Below are 27,218 nucleotides of genomic sequence, written 5' to 3' on the forward strand. Positions count from 1 at the left end.
GTTTACAAAAGCTGCTGTTATGTTATTATTTATGCAAACAAAATGGCAATTATATTTGTAGTTTTCAGTATAAAACTTGAAATGGTTTCAGTGTGTGTATCAGTACATTTTAATCTTTTTCGGCACATTTTTACAATACCGTGATTATACTGATAACCGTGATAGTTTTGGTCACTATAATCGTAATATGAAATTTTCATACCGTTTCATCACTAGTTATGTCTCGAGCATCAAATCTGATTAACTTGAAATGAGAAAACTAATGTTTCTAATTATGGCACCGACACACAACTGTTTATCATCAGGCTGCAGGCTCTGCCTGTTCTCTGTTGGCTCCTACACACACACACAGCGGCAGCAGAGCGAGACGTCGTGGTGGAGACTGTGAAGTTCAGTTAACTCCAAGCTACTCAAGTTTCCAACAGCTGAGTTTAGGGTAAACATGTATAAAGGGTTAATTTAATCATCTTTGTCCTCAGTCTCTCATCCTGTATGTTTTATACAAGCACAGCTAACCTGAGCTTGGCAATTACACACTCCTTTATGTTTTTCTTTATATTTATACTCTTATTTCATCAATAAAGTATTTCTGATTAGCCAAATGTTAAAAAGAAGCTAAATAGAAAGCTGATTATCTGTAGCATAGCCTGGTCTGTAGTCTCTGTTGATTGTGACAAACCAGCCGCGCCTCCTTCTGCCATTTAACATTACCTGCAGACAGTGAATAACAGCAGAGAGGAGGAGGAAGAAGAGGTGGAAGAGGTAAACATTAATGTTGCTGCTCTAGAATAAACATTTAGCTGCATTTAATATATTAAATTCTAATCCTATAATTCATTTAAAAACAACCATGCAGTTAAAATGCACACTTCAATATGTTTATTTATCACAAGTCATATGTCATCTTAGTATAGAACAATGTTATTGCACATTTTCCTCATACCGTGCAGGCCTACCCCATGTCCGTTGGGGCTGGTCTTACCAATAACCGTCACAAAATATTAGTAAAGTATCGATAAATAATCACATCATTAAGTGGTCTCAATAAGAGTATCAGATCAATAAAATTAACAATCCCCATCCCTAACGGTACTCAAATCCTCTGTTTGATACACCGCTTTTAGTTTTACTTGCATACTATTTTTGTTCTTTTCATAACTTTAAGAACAACACGGACTGCGTACCATTTGAAGAGGGACTGGTTGAGCCTCAGGAGGAGGAAGAGCCCAAGACTCTGCTGGAAGTAAGTGATGCTGAAGAGAACACTGTAACAGGTCCTGTCAATGATCCTATGGGTGTTTTTTATAGTCTGTCAACATTTAGATCTAATTGTATGTTCGTCATGTCAATGATTTTAATCCCTAGATGCATCGAGATAAGATGATGAAAGAGAAGAAGAAGAAAAAGAAGAGCAAAAAGAACAAGAAGCGCTGCTCTGACAGCAGCGATTCAGAGGATGAAGAGAAGAAGAAGGAGAAGCTGAAGAAGGTGGCAATATTTTTGTTTTTTAAGATGGCAAATAGTGGTTCTGTGATTTGGCTTGTTTATCTGTGACTGACCTCCAAACCTGTTTCCTCCGCCCAGGCGCTCGAAGCGGAGGACAAGCGGGTGAAGCACGTAGATGCAATAATGCAGCTGGATGAGAGGAAGAGGCCGTACAACAGCTTGATGGAAGTGAAGGCGCCCACTGAGGAGGAGATGGAGGCCTTCCGCATGAAGCGCTGCCGGGCAGATGATCCCATGGCTCCCTTCCTGGGACAGTGACCTCATCTTAGTCCCTGCTGACTCCCATAAACTCTCCGAAGAACTGTACCAGAGCTGCTGCTCGGTGGAAAGAAATATCTCAGACTCATAAAACTCAAGTTGTAAACTTACAGCAGGAGCCTTCTGTTTGGTTATGATCGTGACAGAAGCAGTGTACAGTGTTTTTATTAATTTTATTTGGCATGCTTTTTGTTTTGATGCCACATGTTGACAGACTATAGTATAAAACAAGATGTGCTTTTGTTTGTACTAATCAGTTCCACGAACCAAATGTGAAAGTTACAATTTTCTTAGATTTCGTCACCCTCAGTCTTTAACAGTAACAGCTATTGTATTCAAACAGTAATTTGCTGACAATAACTTTCAGTGGGGAAAAATGCCTCATTTTTATAATAAAATATATATTTGCTTTAATATGTTGTCAAAAAGTGTTTGTGCATTGACCCTGTTAAAAAAAAATAAAACAATCACTGTAATGTGCTAGTGTTTTTCAACAGTTGTTCCTTGGCCAGATGTTAAATTAACCATTTCATTAGCTATATGAAGATGTGTGAAATGGAGTAAAAATAACTGAAAGAAAAAACTGAATAATATTTACATGTACTCTCTTGCTTTGATTTGCAAGCAATACATCCCAGCTGCAGTGGATCAGTGTGTGAATTCTGTGCTTCTTAAATTGCTTCATAAGTAGCATTACATTGGGTCACACTTTCAACATTATTGTTTTTGCGTTTTCATTCTTTGTCCACAGATTTTGTTCTGTAGTTCAAATATGAACTAACAGATATGTGTGATCACATGTTTTCTTTGTTGTTGTTGCTAATAGAAACCTGCTACAACAACAACTGGTTATGTAACCTATATTCACATGTTTCCAGTTAAAGGTGAGTACAGTAGATTGCTAAACACAAGGCACTGCCTCACCCAACAGCTGGAACATTTTATTGGTCCCTTGGCTCTGCATCACAGCAATGAACATAAACATATCTGGTAATATTCAAAATGCATTTTATACATTTCTGCTGACCACCCTGTTGGGCTGTTTGATTTTGCACTTTCATTTCAAAATAAAAATGTTATTTAAAATGCACAAAGTTATGACTGTAACGTGACTACATAATAACAAATGACAAAACCTTTGTTCTGTACATTTTATGTTGTCTGTTATGTGACATATTTTCCCACAGTAGGAGTTTGTGAACAAGTGACGCGTCACCACTTCGGCTGTACAATACTGTTGCACTGACTCGAATTTAATGACATCATGGTGAAAATATTTTTTGGCAGTGTGCTTGCTTAAACAGGGCGGATGTTATGGACTATGGTTCACTGGGCTGCACATTTCTCTGCAGTGCCTCTCGAAGAGGCTATCTCACACGATTTTCCAAATCCATGTAGGAAAGTTTGTGCATCCTGATGCAGAAAAAGGACTTGGATAGTGCTGGAAAAAGCCCATGGGTCATCATTTCTCAACGGGTGAGCTCTTTGTGTTTTTAAAATGTCTGGTACACTCCCTTTGCAAAAACATGTAAGCGGCAGCCTGTGCTTTGATTTAACCCGTGCAAAATTGATGTTTCATACTTCTATTGAAGCGCTGAGACATAACATGAAACTGACCAGACCATTTAGATTAAGTTGTTTTTTTCAACTGATTCTAGCTGTAGATAGTAGCCTACGCATGTACTCCACCCCCCCGTCCATTTGTGGATGTCATTTAACTTGACATATTTTATGTTGTTATTTGTTCCAGGCATTTGAATCATCTGACTGTGACTAACAACAAATGAATTGTTGTAAACGATGGCCTCGTCTTCCCGTGACTCCACAGTGACCATCGTGCTCCAGATATGTGTGATGTTCTGTTTGCTGTCAGTTGTCTTCTCCCAGTCAACGTATTCCTCACCCAAGAGAGGTCGCAACATCACCATCCACTCCTCCCAGCTGGTCTGCAGTCTGCCAGGACCTGCAGGGCCACCAGGGAACCCCGGAGCCCCTGGATCACCAGGCGCCATGGGCCCCATGGGGTCCCCGGGAAAAGATGGCCCGGATGGGAAGGATGGAGAGAAGGGATTAAAGGGAGATAGAGGTAGTTACTGACTGACTCTCTTCTGTTGTAATGCTAATCCTAATGTTCTGTTTAGGGTCCTAGAGGTCCTCTTTAACAGTTAAAACAAAAAAACATTGTTTTGTCAGCCTGAACCTTGATCACATTTAATAATTTTATGAGAATTACTATTATTACTATTATAATTACTATGTTTCAAGTATGGTACAGATACATTACTTCTGTTTGGGCTTTCAGGCTTTATTCAGGGCCCCAACAACAATAAGGAAGTACAGCCGATGTCAACACAACAAAGGTTTAATGCATGTTAACTTAATACACTCCAGTGCCACTCTAGGCAGAGGCAACAAGTCCTTCAGGGTAAATGATAAACTGTGAGGCATAAAGATTGGAGAACTACTCTAGGCTCTAAGGAGTTTTTGAGGATTGTGCTAAGCTGTCAGTCATGTCACTCTGTCATCATTTTGCCTCTGTTGTGATCTCAGGTGATCAGGGGAGGCCCGGGAACCCAGGCAAGCCAGGTGTCAAAGGACGTGAAGGTGTTATCGGCAAGGCTGGACCTCGAGGGTTGAAGGGGCTACGAGGAACACCAGGGGTTGCTGGAAAGCGAGGACTAAAAGGAGAGCTGGGTGGGGTGGGCCAGCAGGGAGCTCCCGGAGGCTGCAACTGTGGCCGTGCAGCCCGATCCGCCTTCTCTGTGGCGGTGACAAAGAGCTACCCTAAAGAGCGACTGCCCATCCGCTTCAGCAGGATCCTGCTGAATGAGGGGAACCATTACAACGCCAGCAGTGGGAAGTTTGTCTGCGCTGTCCCCGGGGTGTATTATTTCACATATGATATCACTCTGGCAAATAAGCACCTGGCCATCGGCCTGGTCCACAATGGACAGTACAAAATCAAGACATTTGATGCAAATACAGGGAACCATGATGTGGCATCTGGTTCTACTGTTCTCCACCTGCTGCAGTCAGACCAGGTCTGGCTGCAGATCTTCTACTCTGAGCAGAACGGACTCTTCTTTGACCCTTTCTGGACAGACAGCACCTTCACTGGCTTTCTTATCTACGCTGACCAGGACTATCTCAATGAGGCTGATAGAAAGGCTAATGCTCAGGATGACAGTTAATACTGATATATGTTTGATTATTTTTTAAATAATTGGCTTAAAATCATGTCAAAATGTTGTGAAATCCACTTTTGAAGTGGTTGCTCTGTGACAGTAGGGTTAAAGTTCTGACACCAGGGGGCACAAGTAAACCACAGTTAGGAACCCACTTTAGTGATTTAATGTTTAAAGGTCATGTGTTTTGGTTGCAATATCCTTGCTGATTCTGACAAAATCCTTTTAGTATCTCCAAAAAAGTAACAGAATTATTTTTATTTCTGTGGTTCTTTCATATTTATAATACAAGAGCTGCAAGGTTTAAAACAGGTTTAAAAAAAACAGCATTCGTTTCAGTAGGACATGGCACAAAGCTGTCTTCTATAATGTTGATTTTTTTAAATACACAAAGATTATATAAAATTGGATGTGAAATTAAACCAATATTGCTACATTAAAATTACATGAGATATTCCTACGCACACAAGATGATGTGTGTGTGACATTATCCCTAAATTCAGTAAATCCAAAAAAATGTCTGTTTGACTAGTAAACATAATTTTTTTTACTGTATGTATATTTGATACTGTAATTTCTACATTCACATTTTTTTTAAACATACAGTGATGCATTAAAATTTTGGCTTGACACAACTAAAATGGCTAACATGTTTTTAGCATACATTACTGCAACATGCCCAAAGTGGGGTCTGTGTACCATCAGGTTCCCTGAATTAACAGAAATATAAGAAATAGTTTAGTTTCACCATTTTTTATTATGCTGAATTTAAGAGAATGAGAGGCCTGGATGGGAAGCATGGAGAGAGGAGGCAAAGAAAGAAGTGACATACCTGTGTGTACTTTATATCTTGTATTGTCCTGTTTATGTAACCTGATTTATTTCATCATTTAGATACTTTCCACATCACACTTAAGTGTAAGTTGTAACTACTGGACCACAATTGTCTTCCAAACTAGTTGATGTCAGAAGATCATACTCAGATATACACATCTTAATCACAAACTTAAGGTGAGCACAGAGGAACATTCTCCCTTCAGCCGATAAATGCAAAAACAGTCTTGTAGAGTCAAACTCTACATCATCCTGCAGCACACATCATCCTGCACGATGACGGTCAAACATCTAAGTGAAGTAACAATAACCAAAAGGCATTTTTGACTGAAGGGGGACTTTAAATTAGCCATCTCATTAGATAGATAAAATTGCTCATCTCAGGGGTTATCAATGATGGATATGAAATCATTGTATGACATTGCATGATAAAAAGTAATTGAAAGAAGAGACTGAATAATATTTTTCCTTTTTTTCATACGTCTTTGTTTACCTTCTCATAGCTGTCTTTGTTTAGCATTACCTCATAGCCTTTTCAAAGATTTTTACCTGGGTTGCTATGAGACATACCCTGGTACTTGGCAGTAATTAATCAACCAATCAAGCGTTTTCTACTATGCTAGTGAAACGTGTTTCATGCAATGTATGCTAAGCTAAATACCAAAGTGATAAAATCAATAATAACAAAATTATCACAGTAAAATACTAAAATGAAGAAAATAAGCGTGGTTTGTTTGTAGTTCTGACACTGATTTCAAGGACTACAACTCCCAGCACGGAAGAGAGACCTTCACGTCGAGCGCACGAGCCTCGTACCTCAACGGCAGCAGCTGGTGCAGCCGAGGACGTTACTTTGTTACAGCGGAGACCGGAGAGAAAACGGCCGAGCTGTGTCTCTCGGAAAAGTGTAAACATTTCGGGTGAACGGCGCGACCAAACGCCTGTTGCCGTCGTTTGTCGGCGGGAGGTGTTTCATGAACTTGTCAGCGGATTTGAACATTGCCTTTTTTGCCGAAAAAAAAGAGGTCTTTCTCAAAGTTGAGCCGAAGAGGAGTTCTCTCGTTCAGGATGTCGGACTGAGACAAAGGGGTCTGGGGGGCATTCCCGTTGGAGCGGTGAGTGGCACATGTAAAAAACACCGAGACGAAAAGTTCACCGGGTTGCTGCCGTGTTGGAGAAATAAGCTGTGTTCGTGTGAAGGTGTTTAGTTTTATCCCGGCGTGTTGTTTTTGTTTTTGAACAAGGCCAGTATAACATTTCTGAGCTCGGTGGGCAGTTAACTTGTGTAGCCTCACTGTTTGGCCGCTGTCTCGTGGTGCTGACGCGATGTGAACGATAACCGGAATGCGGGTTTGTTCGTAATTTGTCGTTTGAACAACCATGTCAAAAGTGTCCTAACTGAAAGTGTGCTTTGATTCATTTGACCTGGACAGAGTGGTCGAGCGGGCATTTATTTGATCCATTTAAATTCCCGAGCAGAGAAAATGGCCTATAGCCTATGCGGGGGAAGAGACTTCTGCTGTGGGATCAGCAAGGTGTTCAAAAACTTTATCAAAAACAGCCGTAGCTGCCAGTACAAGCGCAAGCCTCTAGATTATTAAATCCTAAAATCCATTTTAATGTGTAGAATAACTTTAATTCAACTCGACCCTCTCTTTCATCAGATGGGTTTCTGATCAAATATCCAGTTTGAAGACTATTATCTAGTTATACTCGCAACTTTGAGCCCAGCATGCCACCTATTGAAGAACTTTGTCTTGTTTTGTCTCAGCAGGTAAATCTTGATTCTTGAAGTCCCCCCCTGGATGGGAAAGATGGAGAGGGAGCTGCATTGGTGGAAAGGACAGCTGGCTGCAGATATCCATCAATCCCTCCGCATAAAGGTGAGTGTTTCATCATTGATCACTGCTTTATTTTGATAGGAAGACGTTGCTATGTTGACAGTGTGAGCCAAACGTGCTGATTGTGCCTGACATTTACATTGGAAAAACATTGCAATCATTTAGTCTGTCTAGCTTTTTCCATCCTCCAACAACCTGGGAATAGCGTGTGTTGCACTGTATAATATGATTAAAACAACAGATTATTGAGTAAAGATAAATTGGTCAGTCAATTAATCTTTATGTCAATAAAAAGCAAATTAATCAGCAACCATTTTAATTACCAATTAATTGTTTAAGTATATTTTAAGCAAGAAAATTACTGTCAATCTTCTTAAATGTGAATATTTTCTGTTTTTCTTTCTGTCCTAATGTAATGCATTTATTTTATTTGGGTTTTGGACAGTGGGTCGGACTGTGCAAAACCAGACTAGGACCTTTTAGTGATTAAAATGATTAATTCAGAGGAAAAAACAGGCCTGTGCTGATATTCCACAGCAGCATATTGATATACCCCACAATGTATTGAAAGTTATAATATAATTACATGGGTCCCCTTGTCTGTTTAAACATGATCTAAATTGGATTACATGGAGGAGTTAAGGCTCATTATTTGAGAATGTCTTAATTAACCCAGAAGCCTGATCATATTTCTTCCCATGTGTCACTTTAATGGAGACATCTGTCACTTGACTGGCATCTTGGAGCTGGGATGCTGCTGCCAGCTTCACACTGAGGGAGACAAATACAGATCAGGTTTTAGATATCAGGTGCCTGAATGTGCCAGAGATTGTCTGCATATGTAGAGCGAGGACTGGAGTGTATCAGATTGTGAAACCGGATGTTTGTGAGCCTTGTAATGAGTCATTTATTTACACTTGGTTTGATTCAGGTTACTTATGGCGGACAGTGTCTGACTCAGAGTGAGCTGTCAATTTGAATGAAACTTTGAATGCATGGCTGGAAACTAAAGAGCACACCCACTGTTTCCTCATTAACCATAATAAGAGAGAGAGCGAGAGTGTGAGTCAGTCTAATGTTAGGCTTGATTGCCCTATATCAGCATTTTTGGTGAAATCCCGAACAACAGACTCACTACAATACACTTTATAATGCACTACCTTCATTGTAAATGCTGCAAAGTTACACAAAACATATGGTAATCTGAGGAAGGCTGGAGACTTTTCATTTTTAAAGATTTAAGCAGATTGGAGTTGAGTGCTGTATTTAGGCACCTGTAGTAGCCAACGTACTGTCATTTTTTGATGGTGAAACTCACCATTGGGGCAGCAGCTATCGATTGTTTTCATTATCTATTAGTCTGCCCATAAAATGTCAGAAAATAGTAGAGCTGCAATGATTATTTGATCAGTCGGGTTGAAAGAAAATTAATTGACAACTATTTTGATAATCGATTAATCGTTTCAGGCATCTTTTAAGCAAAAATGTGAATATTTTTCTTGTTTCATCCTCTTAAATTGATGAGTTGCTGCTATTCTTTGTCATTTATGATAGTAAATGAAGAATCTTTAGGTTTTGGACTGTTGGTTGGACCAAAGAAGCAATTTGAAGACATCACTTTGGGCTCTGGAAAATTGTGATGAGCATTTTTCACAATTTCTTGACATTTTATTGACTTAATGATTGGTCAATTAATCGTTAAAATAGTCTGCAGATTAGTCGATTATGAAAATTATCGTTAGTTGCTGCCCTAGAAAATAGTGAAAAATACCTGTTACAATTTCCCACAGCCCAAGGTGTTTTTTTTCTGTCCCTCAACAAATAAATTACCCAGTTAATCATAGGAGTGCCTACTCATCATAAAGACAATGAAAGAGTTTTGGCATTTTTCCCAGGAAGACGATCTTTTGATTCCTCAGAGGTGTAAAGGCTTAATTTTTCTCTGCTGTGAACTTATAGCTATTCACTTCTTGTAGTGATGGAGGAAATTTTGTATTTAAGGGTCTGTAAATCGGAAAGTGCTCAGATCCTGCCAGGACCTCATTATTTATAACGCTGAAATGCATTATATTTGATTATTCAGTTAATCAGCTGAAAGAAAATTGGGACAACAAACAGTTTTGATAATCATCTCGTTTGAGTCATTTGTAGGTCAAGTGACTCAGACATTTTGAGTCATCAAATATTTGGGATTTTTGCTAGAAAAATGATGAACGATTATTTGATTATCAACATTATTGCAGATTAATTTTCTTTCTGTCAACTAACCATTACAGCTCTCCAAAAAAGCGATCAGTAGAGTCACCTTAGACTCTGGGAAGTTGTGGTGGTTATGTTTTATTTATTTTGTATATTTTAGGGATTTAACACTTAATCTAAAAAACAATTGACAGATTAATTGAAAATAAAAATAGTTGCTTTATATTTTAATAAAAATGTTGAAAATACTTTATAGTGTTCACAAACTTTTGATGAGTGGATGTGTATATATTCAGACTTGGTTAAGCTGACGACACAGTAAAACGTGAAATGGAAAAGAATGGTGAAATCAGTATCAGAGCTGTGTGTAAAAAGGCCTTCACACAGTGTTCAGATTTCCTGCATGGCGCCTGCTCCCCCACAGTCTCCTTCAGCCTTAATGACGTTTGCTGCAGTGGTAATGCCCTGATGTGGGAGATAGTGGTGGTGTGTAGCATGTGGCAAATTATCAGACATGCAAATTAGGCAGAGGCAGCTGTGGAATCCTTAATTATGGTGCGGGTCCCCCACAAAGGCACCTCTCCACCCCACACAGACCCCCCCGGAGTCCCCCCTCCAGACTCCCCCTTCATCTACCCCCATTCTCCTGCTGCCCTTATACCCCCAGACAGACAGATGGACCAGAGGCTGAAGCACTGAGTGGAGAGAAGAGTTTGGGAAGGATTGGGTGGTACAGTTGGTTGTGGCACTGGGGGTGGAGTGGCTGTATGTGGATTTGGGAGGGGGGCTACAGCTTATTTTTGGATTCCACTGAAGTGTCAGTCTGAGCATCGTTGGTGTTTTAGTTCAGCTCAAAATAAATAGATGACGGGTTGGTACATTGTGCCCTTTGTGTTTTGCAGAGTACTGACTAGCATGTTTTGCTATGAGTTTAAATGCGGAGCTTTAAAGCCACACTGGGACTGTTTAAACCAGCCTAAGTTCATGATGTTATGATGGTCATGATGTTCCTAAACAACAGTCCTGACATGATGTAGATGATTCCTGTAATTTTCCTCCAATTGAAGGACCCCTCACAGTTTGAATTTAAGGAGATTAATCAATCCTCAATCTCCACATCAAAAGCCCTTGTTTTTAGTCAGATTCACAGAGAGCAAAAAACAAACATTTTTGATATAAGCAGCTTAAATACAGAGAAATTATGTGCTGGGAGTTTGTACATCCAGCACTAAATCTTTTTTGTCTCTTACTCTGAGGCTGAATTTGAAACGGAAGCCTTTTGCTCTCCTGTTCTCCGTAACTGATTGGGAAGATACAAGAGGCTGATTTAATGCTAATGCCCCCCGAGTATCTTCCTCCCACTTTGAAACACATGCAGCTAATTGAACATGAATAGGGGATGTGCTAGGGGTGAAAGCTAATCCTATCTACTACTCAACCTCCGCTGGAAGAACCATGCCCACCCCCCAACCACACACACACCCCACCCTCAGCCCATTTTTCAGAGACCCCTGCAATGACCCACATTAGCTCCTGTTCTTTGCAGCGATGGTGAATTAAATGGAATTGAATTGAGGCTGAAGCATAAGAATTAATGATGGTAAATTGAGTTTTATTCTTGGTGTAAGTGTTTTAGACCCACAGCAGATCTCCTGTCAGCAGGAGACATGCATCACTATTATTATGCATATTCTTCACAGTCCCCATGTTTCTCCAGAACTTCTTCCTGTCCAGCCTGCTCCTCACACCTCCTGTCCTTTATGCCCCCACCCCCTCTTCTCTTCTCCCTCCAGGAGCTGAAGCTACCGGTCTACAGGGCCCACTCGCCGCAGATTGGCATGCGCCGATACTTTGCAGACTTGCTGGCCATCCTGAGTAATCGCTACCAGCTATGTCCTACAGCACGTCACCTAGCCGTGTACCTGCTGGATTTGTTCATGGACCACTACGATGTGGCTGTCAAGCAGCTCTATGTCATTGCCCTCTCCTGTTTGCTCCTAGCTAGTAAGTGCTCTTTCTTATACCTTCTTCCCTAAACCCATCTACATGTTTGTTTTATCTTTTAGGTTTGCTTGACAGGAACATTTATTTAAAGAACAGCTCTTCTTTTTTCTTCTTTAGACTCAGACATGTTTTTAAATGTATGTTTTGGAAACTGTAAAAATTTAAACTTATGGTAAATCTAGTACAGAGGTAAGGTAAAGATTAGGTTTTGTGTTTTTTCTTGACAAGGATTGTCTGTAAATGCAGAAGAGCTACACTCTGAATCTTCCGTCACTGTGGTTTATGCACACGTGACAGAAGGTGAAACACTTCCTGCAACAAAAGCTAATTTGAGTTGCGCTGAAGAGACCGCGATGGTATTTTTTTCTTCAAGCTTCACTTCTCAGACTGATCTTAGAGCCTGTAATGACAGTTTACTGTAGCTGCAATGTTAAAAAAAAAAAAAACACGGTTGCCATTGTGGTTGGATGACTGTGCCATTCTTTTAGGAGAAACTGTTGGGGATTACGCTCGTGTCTGCAGAACATTTAGTAGATCTTTAATCCTGTCTGTGATAACATGTCTGCGACTGCTGATTTAGTCCCATCCATTCAGTTTGATCGTACCAAGGTCAAAATGTCCTCTAATCAAAGGTGTAAAACGTTTTCTTTTCCTTTTTTTACTCTGTCGCTGAAGAACATGTGATTTTTGTGCAGAGGACATCCATTTTGTCTTCAGGTTAAATATCTAGTGGCAATTTTCTCTGTGATAAGCCTATGTTTTCATATCTAAAGAATAAGGATAATGACATTCTATATTTTTCTTATTGTCGTCATAACCTATAAAAAGCAATTATAAATTGATCCTACTAATACGTATATCCTGTGTAGCCAACACGTGTTGTAGCTTATTCCTTTGTGCAATAGAGCTCAGTCGTTGTCCAAAATCTATTAAAAGCACATTAATGAGCCACACAGTTTTACCGGCTGACATATTCCTTCATTACCATGAGTAAAGCCTCTGTAGTTTATTTGGAGTCGATCGCTCATACAGTGCCTCGCTGCCCTAAATACTCACTTAAGCACCAAATGTGTATTAATCCACAGCATAAAATAGTCCCCAAGACACACACACACACACTATTTCGTCCTGTTAAGGAACGTTTGCTAAAAACAGTGGCCAGCTGTTTTAAGATATGACTGAGCCATTTAAAGAAAGGGAAGTTGGAAAGTAGGAATCATATTGGTCTTTTCATGGGATTTGTTAACTGAAAATATATAATAACACCAGCCTTGTCCTTTTTAAATTGCTGTCTGACTGAAGACAAATTTGGTGATTGCACTGTGCAGATGTAAATCAAGTTAAAGCTTTGGATTTAAATTCCTAAGTATCTCTTCTTCCCTCGGCTAATGACTGGTTGATGTTATTCTTTGCTTGTAGTTGCGTCCTTTCTCATGCTGTCAGTGATTCTGCAGAAGGATTTAGTGTGATAACCAGTAACCAACATGCTTCTCTACTGTGAAGTATAAAATTGTCTGTGTGTTTTTTCGTGTAAAGCAGGTGTGTAAATCAGTCTTCCCTTGCTGATGCATGGTGCAGTTTGTGTGGTAGTTAGAAGTGTCTCTGTGTCTGTCTGGTGATTAACAGACTGTGAGGTTTTCTGTACATTAATGCAGCCCTTGGCATCATGGGTAATTAGACTAATGATGTCGTCAAAGTGGGAGTCTGGAACAGAGCCCGCTCACTTGGGAGGGCTCTGTGTATGTGTGTGTGCGTAGTCGTGCGCAGGCCTTCTTTTTAATCAGAGTAGTTACTGCGGTGGGATAAATTTGAATATGAGACTTGAAAGAGGTTTTTATTTAAAAGCAATCTCATGAGAATCCAAGAATAGTTTTGAGAGCTTGCTCATAGGGCTGATATAAATATTATCAAGCCAACGTGGACAGAGGTGGTTCCTCTATTCTCTAATAGATTAATCAGGTTTTATTGAATCTTTTGATTGTGGCTCTCAGTTCATCAGGCTCTCCTGCTCTCCTGCCTCTGACTCCTCCAGGACTCGAGGGAGTTTCTGCCATGATTGATGAAGGCTTGAAAGGGCTTTTGATTCAAAGTTGTCTCGGGTTTTTATCTGTCCTGAGGTGCTTTGGAATCTGGCCTAGTTATTGAACACCCTCCCCAGGTCCCACTGCCTGCCTTTGACAGGCACATAACATTGTCTTTCTTTAGGATTTTCAGCCTTACGCACTCGGTTAATTAATTGCCACCTCTTTTCTGCCTCTCAGCAGTCCCTGCTTAATCCTGTTACTCTATTGTGTGTGTGTGTGTGTGTTTTTGTGAGTGCATGTGTTTGTTCGTGGATGAGCTGTTCTTCATTTGCTGGAGTAAGATTATGGTCAGTTTTTCAAACCCACAGGGCTCGAATGTTATTAACTGTTGGGCACTTATTTAGAGACTTTGCCTCATTCAAGAGAATCCAATTATTCAAAAAAAAAAAAAAACTCCTGGGAAATTTAATGTGAATTGCTGCGAAGACTGTTTGTGTTTACCATGAATATTTCCATTATAAACCAGTCCACATCCCCAATGTTAAGTTTCTATTGTGTTTTGTTGCATGGGGTCCTGCAGTGATCACATCAGTCTTCCTGGCAGATCTTAGTCCCTGAAGTCAGAGCTCTGCATACTGCAGCTATTTGTTATGGTATGGTATGGTTTTGCTGCCAGCTAGAACAAGAATCTTGTGGGGTTTTAATGTATTTTGCTCTTGATTATGGTTATTGGGTGATCTTGTGATCAGTGTTGTGGTTCTACAGCAAGTTATTGTTAAGTGGATTGTATCTATTTTTTCTGAACCTGATTCAGAAGGGTGTTTAAGTAAACAAAAGATCATCCTGTGAAACGCACAAGAAGCTCAGTCATACTAGCCCCTTTCATACAACCTGTTCAAGGCCAATTCTCATGAGATTGCTTTTAAATAAAAACCTCTTTCAAGTCTCATATTCAGATTTATCCCACGCAGTAACTACTCTGATTGCAAAGATGGCCTCGCCACCTCGCCATTCTGTATATTTAAAAAAAAAAAAAGAAAGCCGGCAGGATGGGACAGGGTGTCACGCATTGATGACGTTATGTGTGTGACCCACCGCTGGGGAATTTAACCATTTCACGCATAGTGGTCTATGACTACAGTGGACAGCTATTCAATTTACTTGAATGGGCAGAGGTTCTGATAGTCTAGTTGCATATCAGCCACTACAGTGGACGCTAGTGTGTCATGCCATACACTGCTACCCTCTGGTAAGCCGTTGTAAGTGCAACTTAAATTCATCAAAACCAAGACGGCCGACTGATGATCGGAAATGCTGTGCAGCTCAGGTATATCTTGACGTTCCTCCAACTATAGGAGAAAAGGTAAATAAAATTTGGTAACATCTAGTAATAACTAAGGAGTAATACAATTGTTAAACTGCCAGAAATGGGTGGATCCCCAAATGCTAGCAGCATTGATAGTGGAGCTGAGGGTGCTGAGTAAGAGAGGCTGAGGAGTCAGAAGTAAGGTTTAGCGTTTTTGCATTGAAATAAACTCCATTAGATATGTTAAAATATGTGACCACATTAGTTTAACAGCCTTAAAAACATAGTATTCACATACTCTATAATTTTATTCATTGGTTTGTAAAATAAATATTTCTTCAGTTAAAATCTTAGGCACATGCTGTCCACCTTAGTGGACATGTAAGAAACTCCTTGAAAAATGTGTTTAAAAAAAATTAAATGGCATAAATGTGCACGGCTAGCAAAAGCACCTCAGAACTCATGTAGGTTAGACGCCAACGCTGTTGTGTTACTGTCACACTGGAGCAGAATGCTGGCGTTGTTTGATTCAGTGTAAAAAAGCAATGCCAAAATGAAGACGGGTCTTCTTTACAGCAGTATTGTGGGATGTCTGTTTAAAAAAGAGCCATTGACTTCACACTGCACTTACGCAGGCCTCTGAGCCCGGGGGTTGGGAGGAACTGTGTGCCGAGGGGCACCTGCCATATGCTCTCTGAGTCAGGCCTCAAACAAAAGCCCGTCAATGCAAGCAGGACAGCCAGCCAGACCCTTCCCAGAGAGGGGGAGGGGAGCCAAGACTGAGGGGTGGCAGTTGTGTGTGCAGGCGTGTGTTTGTGTGTGCGTGTATGTGTTTTTGCTACATGAGATCATTGTGATCACTGTGGCAGCCTTTGGATAAACCTATGGATTTCTATTCTTGTCATCATCTAAGATACACAGTTAAGTCTAATCCATTAGAGAATTTCCTGTTGAAAGTGCACTGTTTTACTGCCACATGACCATTTTACTGACTGGGCTCTGGTGGTGTCCTTTTGCCTTTGGCCACTGTCTCTGTTTCCTCTTCATTCTCTCACCTTGTCAGGGACAGGCAGAGCGAGCCAGTCCTGGGACAGGGCAGCCAGTAAAAGCAGCCCCACATCCCTGGGGGGTTGGGAAACGAGTAGAGCGGCACTTCAAAGGCAGGTCGGCTGCTGATGTTAAACAGAGTAGAAAGGGAGGTAGAGGTTGTGGCCTGCAAAATGGGACATGTTAGAACTGAACCACCCAGCAGGGTGCCCTGAAATGTAGATTAATAGGGAACCCACTTCCCCCTTTCAGAGGTTTGACAATAATTCTGATGGAGCTGTTGTTGTGTGGGGCTGTCCTTAATTAAAGAGATTATGTAAAGATGTACAGATGGGTTTGGAAAAAGTTAATATTTATATTATCAGATGCTCCCAAAGCACCAATTCACTTTTTTGTTTATATGAGAGAGCTTGTGTAGTGCAAATGTTAGACTTTAATCATATTTCATGTTTTGTTATAATGCCTGAGGCCGTTTGTCCACACACTCCCCGTGTCAGCCCTCATCACCCAAACGATAAGGCGCTTTGCACCATCAGTTGATGGGTCCCCCAAAACTGGACACACACACACACACACACACACACACACACACACACACACACACACACACACACACACAAGGCTGGGTTTCTAGAATTCTCTTTGGTCACCCAGGCATTAGCATCAGGGGTCAAGGGTCGGCCCAGGCCTACATTGTGAGAGCTGCTGGGGCCAGGGGTGGCAACACTGAGATTCTGTGATGGAGCAGTGACCAATTTCACACTCCCAGTGAAAAATGAACCAGCAAATAAAAGGAGTTTAAAGAGCAGAGGAAATTCCTCCATGGCTGTCAAGTCCAGGATGAAGAGAAAGAAAAGAAAATGAAGATTGGCCTTAAATCTTTATTGTCAAGACATTATCAATAATTATGATAAACAGTTTCCAGCTTAATTTCTAGCTCCACTACAATGTCCCAGATTTGAGTCTTGTATAATGTCAGGTTTCCCCAAGATGTGTCATTTGTATTTCTTTTACTATTACTATTTACTGGTCACGTGTTCGGGGCACTTTTATACCACATTCCTTCGTTATAGTCTTTTCACTTGCTATTTTAACCTAATATATTGTCAAATTTTCAGAGAAATTAGAGATAATGGACCATTCAACAAATCTGATGTCTATTTAACTGCTTGCCTTTTTTAAAATGATTATTTGGGCAGTTAAAAGCATAAAAATGATTTCAGTCACTTTGCATTACTTTTAGAGGAACTATTTTGAGCACTGATGGAAATGGAATAGAATTGAGACATCTGCTAAATGAAAAGCAGCAGAAACAGAGGCCTTTATCTCTATGTGAGAATACAGCTCTCAGGTTTCCCAACAGCCCCTATCACCCGAAACCGTCCCCACCCCCACCTCCACCCAAAACGGCACACCTGTGACGAGGCCCTGCATCCTGGCCTTACCTCTCTCTAACCCCTGACCTTTAACTCCTCCCTGTTTACTTGAACTTTTCTCATCATCACCGTCACCTGCGGGTGCTGTGATAAAGGATAGATGGAATGAAAAGGAAGTCTATCTTTTTTTTTTTTTTGTCATCAGTGTGTCTCTTCGCTGCTCGCTGACTTAAGATAGGATCATTTATCTACCTGCATTCCAGGTAGGCTGAACTCACAGGAGAGGAATGCACCGTCTCTCTCAGGCCACATCTACACTGAAGACCGTAAAACCATACAAGGGGCTGCTTTGGTGTTGCTTACGGGGTTTCAGTGAGAGGATGACAAATACAAATCAGGAAGTCCAGTTTAATGGCTGATTCACAGAATGGGAGTTTATATTAGGATTGTACAATTTCAAATGGGCAATTGCCACATTACTACAAGGTGCTCACTACACACTGGTGTGTGCATGTTTTTAATTGACCAGTGCAGTGTGTTTGTGGATTGGGCTTGGTAGTGAACCCAAGTACTTTTTTGAAAAACAACTGAATGTGTCTGAAACATGAATTATCAAAAAAGATCATGAATATAAGAAGAGATTTCCTTCTTGCTCAGATACTTGATCTTGTTTACATATTCATGGATCTATTTCCTGATCTAAGTTATAACTCAGCCAATATTAGCTTGAGGTTAAGCAAATATCTTGTATGTCTGTTTTGTAATGAGACATTAAACATACATTCTTTGATGCAATTGGCATATTTTAAATAGGGAGAAAGAGACCTGTAGAAAAACATGTTTCTGTTCCTCAAATATCCTCCTGCTATAGGTGACGAAACTCATATAAGCACTAGAGCTGTAACAATTAGTGCATCTAAAGAAAATTATTCGGCAGCAATTGTGATGATCGATGAACCTTTCCAGTCATTTTTTTTTTAAAGAAAAAATGTCAAAATGTATTCTTTCCAGCTTCTCAAATGTAAGTATTTGCTGGTTTTCTCAGTCCTCTACTACAATTAATCAACCAAAAAAAGTAATTGACAGATCAATGCATAATGTAAATAAAAGTTAGCTGCACCTAATTAGCACTTTAATGTAACAAAGGAAACCTGGCCCCGTTGCTTGATGTTGGATTGTGCTACAGATAAAGTAGAACCATGATCAACCTTTTTCGCCCTACTACCCCGTGGGGTTTTTCTTTTTGTTGGAGCTTTCTGTGGTTGCACCCCTGCTGTGCCAACTCCTTGAAATGAATGAGATCACTGCTTTGTCATACAGGGTGTATTACACACAGGAGTCAGTTCTTTTTACAGTAAATCAAACCGGTTTGTGGCTCTAATCATACTGTACTTCTGTAGGTCTCTCTGAAGTTGTTTCGTTTCTTGTTTTCAAGGGTTTTGGGCATCCCGTGTGTCCCATGTGCCCGGCACCCGCAGTAGTAAACCAGAGGAGTAATCACAGAGCACAATGAGAAGATTGACTTCCGCTGTGTCTTTCTTAAGATCAAAGAGGCTGGAGCTGTGTGGAGATTGGGGGGCATTGATGGCTTTTTATGGCAGCGTCTGTGTGGACATAGCAGTCTGGCAGCAGAGCCCTGATCCAGAGGATATGAGGGTGAGAGAATGGGGCAAGTGTGGACTGGGCTGTGGAACGAGCACTGGTGGCTGTAAACAGCCCTGTTTCACAGTGCTTCCTGTTCTGGTGGAGAGATGCCATTATTGCCTCTCTACTAATTACCCGTGTGGCCTGTTGAGCTGCAGATCCCCCACACCCCTGCCTTAATCCCACCCCCACCCCCACCCCTCAGCTTAATGGTAGATCGCAACATCAGTGGTAAAACTTGCACTGTGTAGGAAGACGCCCCGCTCCCTGAGACGTGAGCATAAAGAGGTTAATGAGGTCCATGAAAGACAACCAGGACCTGTGTCACTACAGACAATTGTTATACACTTCTAACTGCAGCTCAGAAAAGTCAATAAAGCCCCTGTTTTATGTATGCTATGTTTGGTTGCCATGGTTTTAGATTAGAGGGCAAGATTTACCACAACAGAAGGGTTGTTGTAATTTCCAGCAGAATTCATATTCTGACAAAGCTGAGACATTTAATTTAATATTCCTGGTCAGTGGATTTAACACACAGTGATTTTGCAAAAGCGACGGAATGGCACTTTGTCAGCAGTGTGTGATTGTTGGTGTGTTCAAATGAATTGTGACGGCCCAAATTTACTGCTGCAAATGTATGTTTGTAATAATTTTGAGAATTAGTTCTTTTTTTTGTACTTGGACAAAGATGCTAAACATACTTCATACATTCCACAGATGTGGTCAATGAAGAATAATTCTCTGTACGACTAGACAAATCCTAGAGCTGGATAAATCAGTCAGGCCAGTATATTGCTCAATATTAGCTTATTTGCAGATATATTGTTGCACAAGTTATCCAGTTAAATAACAAGAAGTTGCAGAACAGAAATGCCAAAGACATATTTCAGGTCATTTAGAAGATGTTGCCATTACATAGACTGATAAGCTTGTTTTTCAACTGTAAAGTGTTCCACTCAGTACATATCAGTAAAAGAAAAGGGATATTTATCAAAGGCAATGCTTTACTTTAAGTCCTCCTGTTTACCATTTATGAACCGTATATTAATAAATGGTTTATAACGAACTATAATGTAGTTGTTAGCAGATAAGATAACATTTTAAAGTGATTATTAATGTACAGTATTTCTCAGCAATTATACCTTCTCCTATGGAGAAATGAAATACATTAAAAAACACTTAGTCTGCTTACAGCTACATTTTGTTTTAATGAACCATTTATTAAATGTTTTACAGTTATGGCATTAAGCAACAGTATAAACTGTGTATAATAGTGTGCTATATTTCATTATTGTGTTTGCAAATGTTAAGATCAGCCTAAAAAATCCAGTAACAGCTGAGCTTTATTTTTAGCTTCCGTTTCATTATACGTCTTCAGCGTGTCCCCACATCTTCCTGTGTAGCTAAGGCACATGCTTTAGAGGGAAGTCTGTATAAGAGAAACCTGACACCTCCCTCATTCTTGAAGTTTGAGCAGAGGAGGCCTGTTGGACCCTTCGATTAAAGGCAGAATCGCCTCTCTTCATTGGTCACATGGACCCCTGAGGCCTTGGGGCTGTTGCCATGGAAAAGGGGATGTCTTAGGATAGGGAGGGGGCTCGCCATAATGGCACTGCTGTAATGTCTGCGAGAATTTGGAGTGAGTGAGAGGGACAGAAATATTAGGGATCGAGCTTTAACTGGCGTTTTCATAGAAAGTGTTGGGCTTGTATAATCCACAGTAAGTGCCCCACAGATGTTCAGTAATAGTCAGCTTAATTGCAAATGCTTAGCAGGCACTTGTTAGGTTTTGTGGAAGCCGGAGTAAGGCTCTTTAGGGCTGACCATAAACCTGCTCCACGTGTTCATTGTGTTACTGAGAGAAAGGAATTAATAAACTAAACGTTCTTTAGCGAAGATTTTAAAACTAGTTGATGGATTTGTTTTTTGATGAAGATATTAAGAATATGGGAAGAATTAAAATCCACAAGTAGTTGTCTTAATTAGCTTATTGATGTAATTGTAAAAATGATAGTGTGTCCTCTGTGGTTATGATTTCCTAAAAGTATATTTTTGGGGGGATTAATCCATTAATTGTATAGTCTATAAAATGTCAAATATTGAAAAATAACAGGTTCAAATTCCTTCCTTCCTTTTAAAAAGTATTCATTTTTTTTTAAAGATATAAAACAGCAAATTCTCACATTTGAAGAGCTGGACTGTCATTTTTGCTTGGTAATGGAAATGATTAATTTCTCAGCAAATTTGTTGCAGTTAAAATTTTCTGTTGGTTAATTAATCTATTAATGAACTAATTGTTTAAGTTCAATAAAAAAAACACTTAATGGGGTAATGTGTTTTTACATTATTGTGAAAATAAAAAAGCATTACTCTAACAAACACTGTTAGTCATGTTCAGCTGTAATGTCACATTTTTAAAAAAGTATCTTGGTAAAATCTTGTAAGTACAGTACAGAGAAAGTCTTGGTAGATATAAATATAAACTTTCATAGGAATTCAACTGTTTATGATGCACACAGATGCTTCGTGTACGGGTAGTCTGTCTTTATGAGTTGATCCATGTTTTCACTTCAGATGTGGCTGTGGAGTATCAACAGTGTTCAGTAACCCCTCTCTGCATCTCTTCCTTTCTTTCCAGGTAAATTTGAGGAGAAGGAGGACCGGGTTCCCAAACTGGAGCAGCTGAACTCTCTGGGCTTTATGTGCAGCCTGAACCTGGTTCTCAACAAGAAGGATCTGATCAAAATGGAGCTTCTGCTGCTTGAGACCTTTGGCTGGAATCTGTGCATGCCCACACCGGCCCACTTTATCGACTACTACCTCCATGCCTCGGTGCAGGAGGGCGACCTGTACAACGGCTGGCCCCTCTCCTCCCTCTCTAAGACCAAGGCTTTCATGGACAAATACACTCACTACTTTCTGGAAGTCTCACTGCAAGGTGGGTTAAGAGGAGGAAGGAGAACTGGACTTTGGTGTAAGATGTGAATTTATTATCTTTTTCCGTTTGATCAAAGAATTTATGAAGCTCTTGTCTCTTGGTTCTTCTAGACCACGCCTTTCTGAGTTTCCGACCATCCCAGGTGGCTGCTGCGTGTGTGGCAGCATCTCGTATTTGCCTTCAGATTTCCCCAAGCTGGACGACTCCTCTGCATCTACTAACGGGCTACACCTGGGATCACCTCACCCAGTGCATTGAACTCATGTTGCTGTAAGGGACATACACAACACAACACACACTCAAATAGAGAAAAAAGGTCAAACAGAAAGCCAGGCTCTTGAAGTTTAGTTGGCAACTCAAGGTAGATGATGTTAAGGCCCCTATCTCTATATTTTTTGTTGCCATGGTTTAGGATTATAAGATGCCAGTTGCTTTAACCAGTAGAGACTTTAAATGTTTTCATCTGACAAAGCCATCTGATAATCCTAACTGATCGCCTCAGTGCTGTGTAGTTTAATAGCTGTACTTAAGTTGCACATGTATTGGTCAGCAGGCGACTGTGTGTTTATTTGTGTGCATCTGTGTAATTGTTAACACATGTTCACACTTATTGTGTGGTAGTAAGAGCAGTTGGTACAGACTGATCTCCTCGTCAGTGGGTTTATCTGAGCCGCCATTTTTTCCCTAGCTAGACGTTTTAGTCAGGTACGCACACACTTTGCGCTCTCCTTGCAATGCAAGGATGATGTATCTTTCATCTTTTTTTCTTTCCACAGTGCTCATGACAATGACGTAAAGGAGGCCAACAAGACCAAATCCACTCCTCCTCACCGACCCTCCTCTCTGCAGGCTCAGCCCCAGACCTCTCACCTCTCTCCGATGTCGGCCATCCAGAGACCAGCCTCTTCCTCCTCCTCGTCCTCCTCCACACCACAGCTGCTCTTTCAGCCAGACGTCTTCCCACACCTTTCCCACCATTCCCCGTCCCTTTCCCAGCTGCATGTGCTAGCTGACTCCCAGGCTTTGGGTTCTGTAGTCAACATGTCTCAGGACTTCCTTCAGAGCCACAGGATGGGTCTCCTAACTGGGGCTCCTTCCATTACTCCTGTGGCTGGGTTCCCCTCCTACCCAAGCCTGACCTCTGGTCTCGAGCCAGGGGCTCGTGCACTGCCGCTCCAGGGCCCCATTTCTATGCAGATGGCCCTTGCTGGAGAGCCGCGTCACTGTCTGAGTATGGCCTACAGCGGGGGCTACCTGGGGGCTCATCACACGTTCACAGCGGGCTGCTTTGACAGGTGACGCCAGGAGACGGAGAGGGAACACAAACCCCTGCGGGAGTGCAGTGCTATGCTTCCGTCCCAAATTCCTACCCCAAAATATCCTTTTGCAGACCTCCTCTCTCTCTCCGTCAGCTCCACAACACCTTCAGCTTGTCCAACTGCTCCGTCACACTCGCAGAGACGCCTCAAACGCAAGCAGAGGTGCAAAGGCAAGACAGACCCGGTGGAAGTCATCACACTAACGTGACAAATGCTCCACAGACTCTTATAAAATACTGAGGCATTGCAAAAAATGTTACTGCCATATTCTGAACTGGTTTTATAAATCTGTGTTATTGTGAGACTGTCATCACTGTGAATGAGATGAAAGCAGCTGTGTGATCTAACACCCACCTCATTCAGTGCCTGTTCTCAGTTGTGTGATAGCTGAGCCAATTTTAGAAGCGCACATAACACAAAATATCTGTGATAAGGATATCTTGCTGCTTGACATAATTTGTTTTTATTCCTAATTACAAAAATTTTTATTCATTTTAGGGAGGACAAATTCGCTGGTATTATTTCTTGAGCCATTTTAGAGAAGTAGAGGCTTGTCGCTGCCTTGGCAGGAAACTAAGAGGCTGTGCTTGTAATTTTCAGTTGTCTCCTGAATGTCAGCGAACATTGAACTTACTCCTGTAGTCTCTGTTGGAGTTGAAGGGCCCCTCTGGGAATTCCTCACCACATAAGCCCTCAGAGAGGATGAAGAATTCCTTGTTTAGAGCACAGCAGGTGAAGTCCACAGCTCGAACATGCCTGCAGTGTATTTTTCTTTTCTTTTTTTTCTTTCCACCTCTCGTGTCCCTTCATCCCTTCATCTCTTCTCTCCCACCTCCAAAGTCGAGCCTTGTGGCAGAGCCGTTATACACCCAGGTGAAAATGTGGCTGTCTGGCAGCTGAAGGCTTTTGTCACACTAAAGTTTTAATTTCAGTGTTTCCGGGCACCACTCAAAGAATTGAACACAAACTGACGTTACTGGACCAGCATGGTGAAGGAGACGTGGGCGTTGGTTGTGTGTTGTACATATGAATTGCTGCTGCCTTCTTATGAACTGTTGGTTCTGTGTCTGTGTTAATGACTCCAATGTTTACATGAACCACTGAGTATCAGGGACTTGAACAAGATTACTTGAATATGATGCCATTGAAACATGCCATAGCTTTTATTTATGATGACTTTTTTTTTTCTTTATTTGAATTTCATTTTTGTTTGATATAATGTAGATTTTTATACCAGTTTAGAAAAACACCATGGATTAATTATAGTGTTCTTTGTACCTGTTGAAACTGTGTATTCGTGCTCAGGTTTCAAGGCTGAAGCTAGCAGCCTTCCCATTTTTCCTGTGCTAATATGCTTTAAAGTGGATGCTAATGCAGCATCTGCGGGGGATGGAATATTCCCTTTCTTCATCACTGGACCATGCTCTGCTTATAAGTCAGTTACTAAATGCATGAAACAAGGCTGTTTGCATCGTAGTGGAACAACCTCGTGGTCACTGGTTTCACACACACACATCTGTAGTCAGTCGCCGCTAATTGCTTCCCAGATTTCTAAAAGCTGCAATGCCCAATCTTCCACTTCCTGTTAAAGCATAAATACATCCAGATTCCCAGTGTTGGCCTCAAGGGTTACCATAGTGATACCTTAAATGGCCACGGACCCAAAGTTCGGGATGTTGTTGACTGAATTAGGGCTGCATCTAACGATGATTTTCATTACTGAATAATGAGTCTGTTATTTTCTCATTTAATCGTTTTGACAGACAGAAAATAGTGAAGAATGTCAGTTCTAATTTCCGACAGCTAAAAATTTAATATTCAAATTGACCAGAAGTCCACAACCCAAAGATATTCAGCTCACTACCATTTATGAAAGGAGAAAAGCATCACATTTCGAGAAGCTGGAACCAGAGAATTGGGGACGTTTTTGCTTGTAAAAATAATTTCTGTCGATCAACTGATCATTAGGTCCACCAGTTGTTCCAGCTGTACTATGGACCCCAACTTCTGAGATGATGTGGGCTGAATTGAAACCAATAGCTGCTCAGTGTTGTGGAAAATTGTGAAGGAAATGATTAATAACCTCGAATTGCGTGTAGTTTGAAAGTTTTGACTTACCACTTGAGACTGTTCTGCTGTGGACTTTTGACATGTTACCACGTTGTGCCTTGTCCCTCAGCAAGTTGCCTTGCTTGAACTGTGAACCCTCATAGTCAGACATGTGCATTTCTAAGATAACACTACATGAAGCCTTGTGAAAACTGCAACACAGACTCGTGAATCTCCAAACCTGTTACAGATAGACCTGTTTGTTTTCCTTTTCAGTGATCCTATGCTTTTGTTTTAACTTTTTATGTACAGGTATGTTACATTTTACTTTACATTCCCTTTCAGTGTATTTTAGTAAAAGCTTTTAGTGATTCTCCTGATGAATGCTGTTGGTGTGAACTACATTTTCTTGTTTGGTTTTTTTTTTAGTTCAGTCTTTTCCTCATAATTCATGAGCAACTTCTCACTGAGGTGTCAAAGGTGCAATATATTGTTTTTCTGTTGAAACTGACCACAGCCATCACTGTCTCGTGTACACACCACTGGTTCATCTTTTGTAACTTATTTGATAATTGTGTGATTTGACTTGCTGTAGCTTGATCTCCTCCAGAGGGCAGTGGGCTCTGAACACAATGAATCTGTTGCATATTGCAGCCACTTCCTTTGAGTGATGGATATTACTGTATGCTTTGGTCTTTTAGCTAGAGGTTTACCACACATTTATCCCTCCTGTGAAAGGTGCCGATGTCATTCAACACTTTTCTAATGTGATAGTAACAAAATGACACCACAAACATCCAATTTATATTTTTGTATTATTTTGTACCGATTTGTCGTCTTGGTTTATGTGACACTGAACGATAGAAGGAATTCTTTTATCATAATGTGCCATGGAAAAATAAACTCTGAACTGAGGTTCTGAGGGTGTGTTTCTTCTGAGGAAGCATGACTGACGTTCCTGCAGCTTTTAGGGAAATGATGGTTTCCACTGTACTGCTCCAGTTGGTTCAGAGGGAAGACAATGCAGCAGCTCCAGTGATACACCCAGCAGGATTTACACACAGTCCTCCAGCTGTGACCACATGCTGCCAGTGCAGCACATCATCCATTAAAACATTGCGCTACTAATCCAAACTAAAGCCAAGAACTGTACTTAAATACAATTCTATGGTATTTGTGTTCATAATAACTTGAGTATTTTCGTTGTCTTCTTTTTTTACTTCACTACATTTCAAAGAAAATCAGCTTATTTTTATCCTATAAAATGTGATGCATTTCTCCAGATGAAACGGTATATAAGGGTGTACATACATAATAAAAATAAATAAACTCCGACATGGGTTGTTTTGCTGCAAAATTAGTACTTTTACTCTTTATACTTGATTCATGCCATATACACTTGTACTGGAATATTTTTACAGGGTAGACTTGCTACTTTACCCACCACTGACTAAAGCACACATTGTATTCGAAAAGCAAATCATTTAATCTGACATTTGCGCACTCATGACCATTGGTGGAATAATATGTCCATGAGCAGTTTTCCGACTGCAGACAAAGTTATTATTCAGCATTTGAGAAAGGAGTTCAGCTTCTTAACTCCACCTCCACAGCCCAGTCAGAGCTTTCTATGTTTTATGGCATTTTGATATGTAGAAATCTATTCAGCGATGGGACGCTCTCTCACA

At 40.7% G+C, this 27,218-nt stretch overlaps 3 protein-coding genes across 4 annotated transcripts; all 3 read left to right on the forward strand.

The window, feature by feature from the left end:
* The first annotated feature begins 1,127 nt into the window (after positions 1-1,127).
* On the forward strand, positions 1,128-2,479 carry LOC123957357 (pre-mRNA-splicing factor SLU7-like). Its single transcript, XM_046030073.1, has 3 exons — positions 1,128-1,243; positions 1,366-1,488; positions 1,585-2,479. Exons 2-3 carry the CDS (start codon positions 1,366-1,368, stop codon positions 1,762-1,764), a joined length of 303 nt encoding a protein of 100 aa, XP_045886029.1. The 5' UTR covers positions 1,128-1,243; the 3' UTR covers positions 1,765-2,479.
* Positions 2,480-2,935: 456 nt separating this feature from the next.
* c1qtnf2 (C1q and TNF related 2) lies at positions 2,936-6,228 on the forward strand. Its single transcript, XM_046030068.1, has 3 exons — positions 2,936-3,240; positions 3,515-3,850; positions 4,315-6,228. Exons 2-3 carry the CDS (start codon positions 3,565-3,567, stop codon positions 4,953-4,955), a joined length of 927 nt encoding a protein of 308 aa, XP_045886024.1. The 5' UTR covers positions 2,936-3,240; positions 3,515-3,564; the 3' UTR covers positions 4,956-6,228.
* Positions 6,229-6,601: 373 nt separating this feature from the next.
* ccnjl (cyclin J-like) lies at positions 6,602-26,445 on the forward strand. 2 transcript variants are annotated; one of them, XM_046030988.1, is made up of 6 exons: positions 6,602-6,898; positions 7,555-7,666; positions 11,617-11,827; positions 21,863-22,162; positions 22,273-22,432; positions 22,939-26,445. In XM_046030988.1, exons 2-6 carry the CDS (start codon positions 7,589-7,591, stop codon positions 23,459-23,461), a joined length of 1,272 nt encoding a protein of 423 aa, XP_045886944.1. In that variant the 5' UTR covers positions 6,602-6,898; positions 7,555-7,588; the 3' UTR covers positions 23,462-26,445. The 2 variants fall into 2 exon arrangements, with proteins under 2 accessions (XP_045886944.1, XP_045886945.1); XM_046030989.1 differs by having other exon boundaries at positions 7,558-7,666.
* Positions 26,446-27,218: the final 773 nt, after the last annotated feature.

The sequence above is a fragment of the Micropterus dolomieu genome, linkage group LG19 (assembly GCF_021292245.1).
Source record: "Micropterus dolomieu isolate WLL.071019.BEF.003 ecotype Adirondacks linkage group LG19, ASM2129224v1, whole genome shotgun sequence".
Taxonomy (NCBI): domain Eukaryota; kingdom Metazoa; phylum Chordata; class Actinopteri; order Centrarchiformes; family Centrarchidae; genus Micropterus; species Micropterus dolomieu.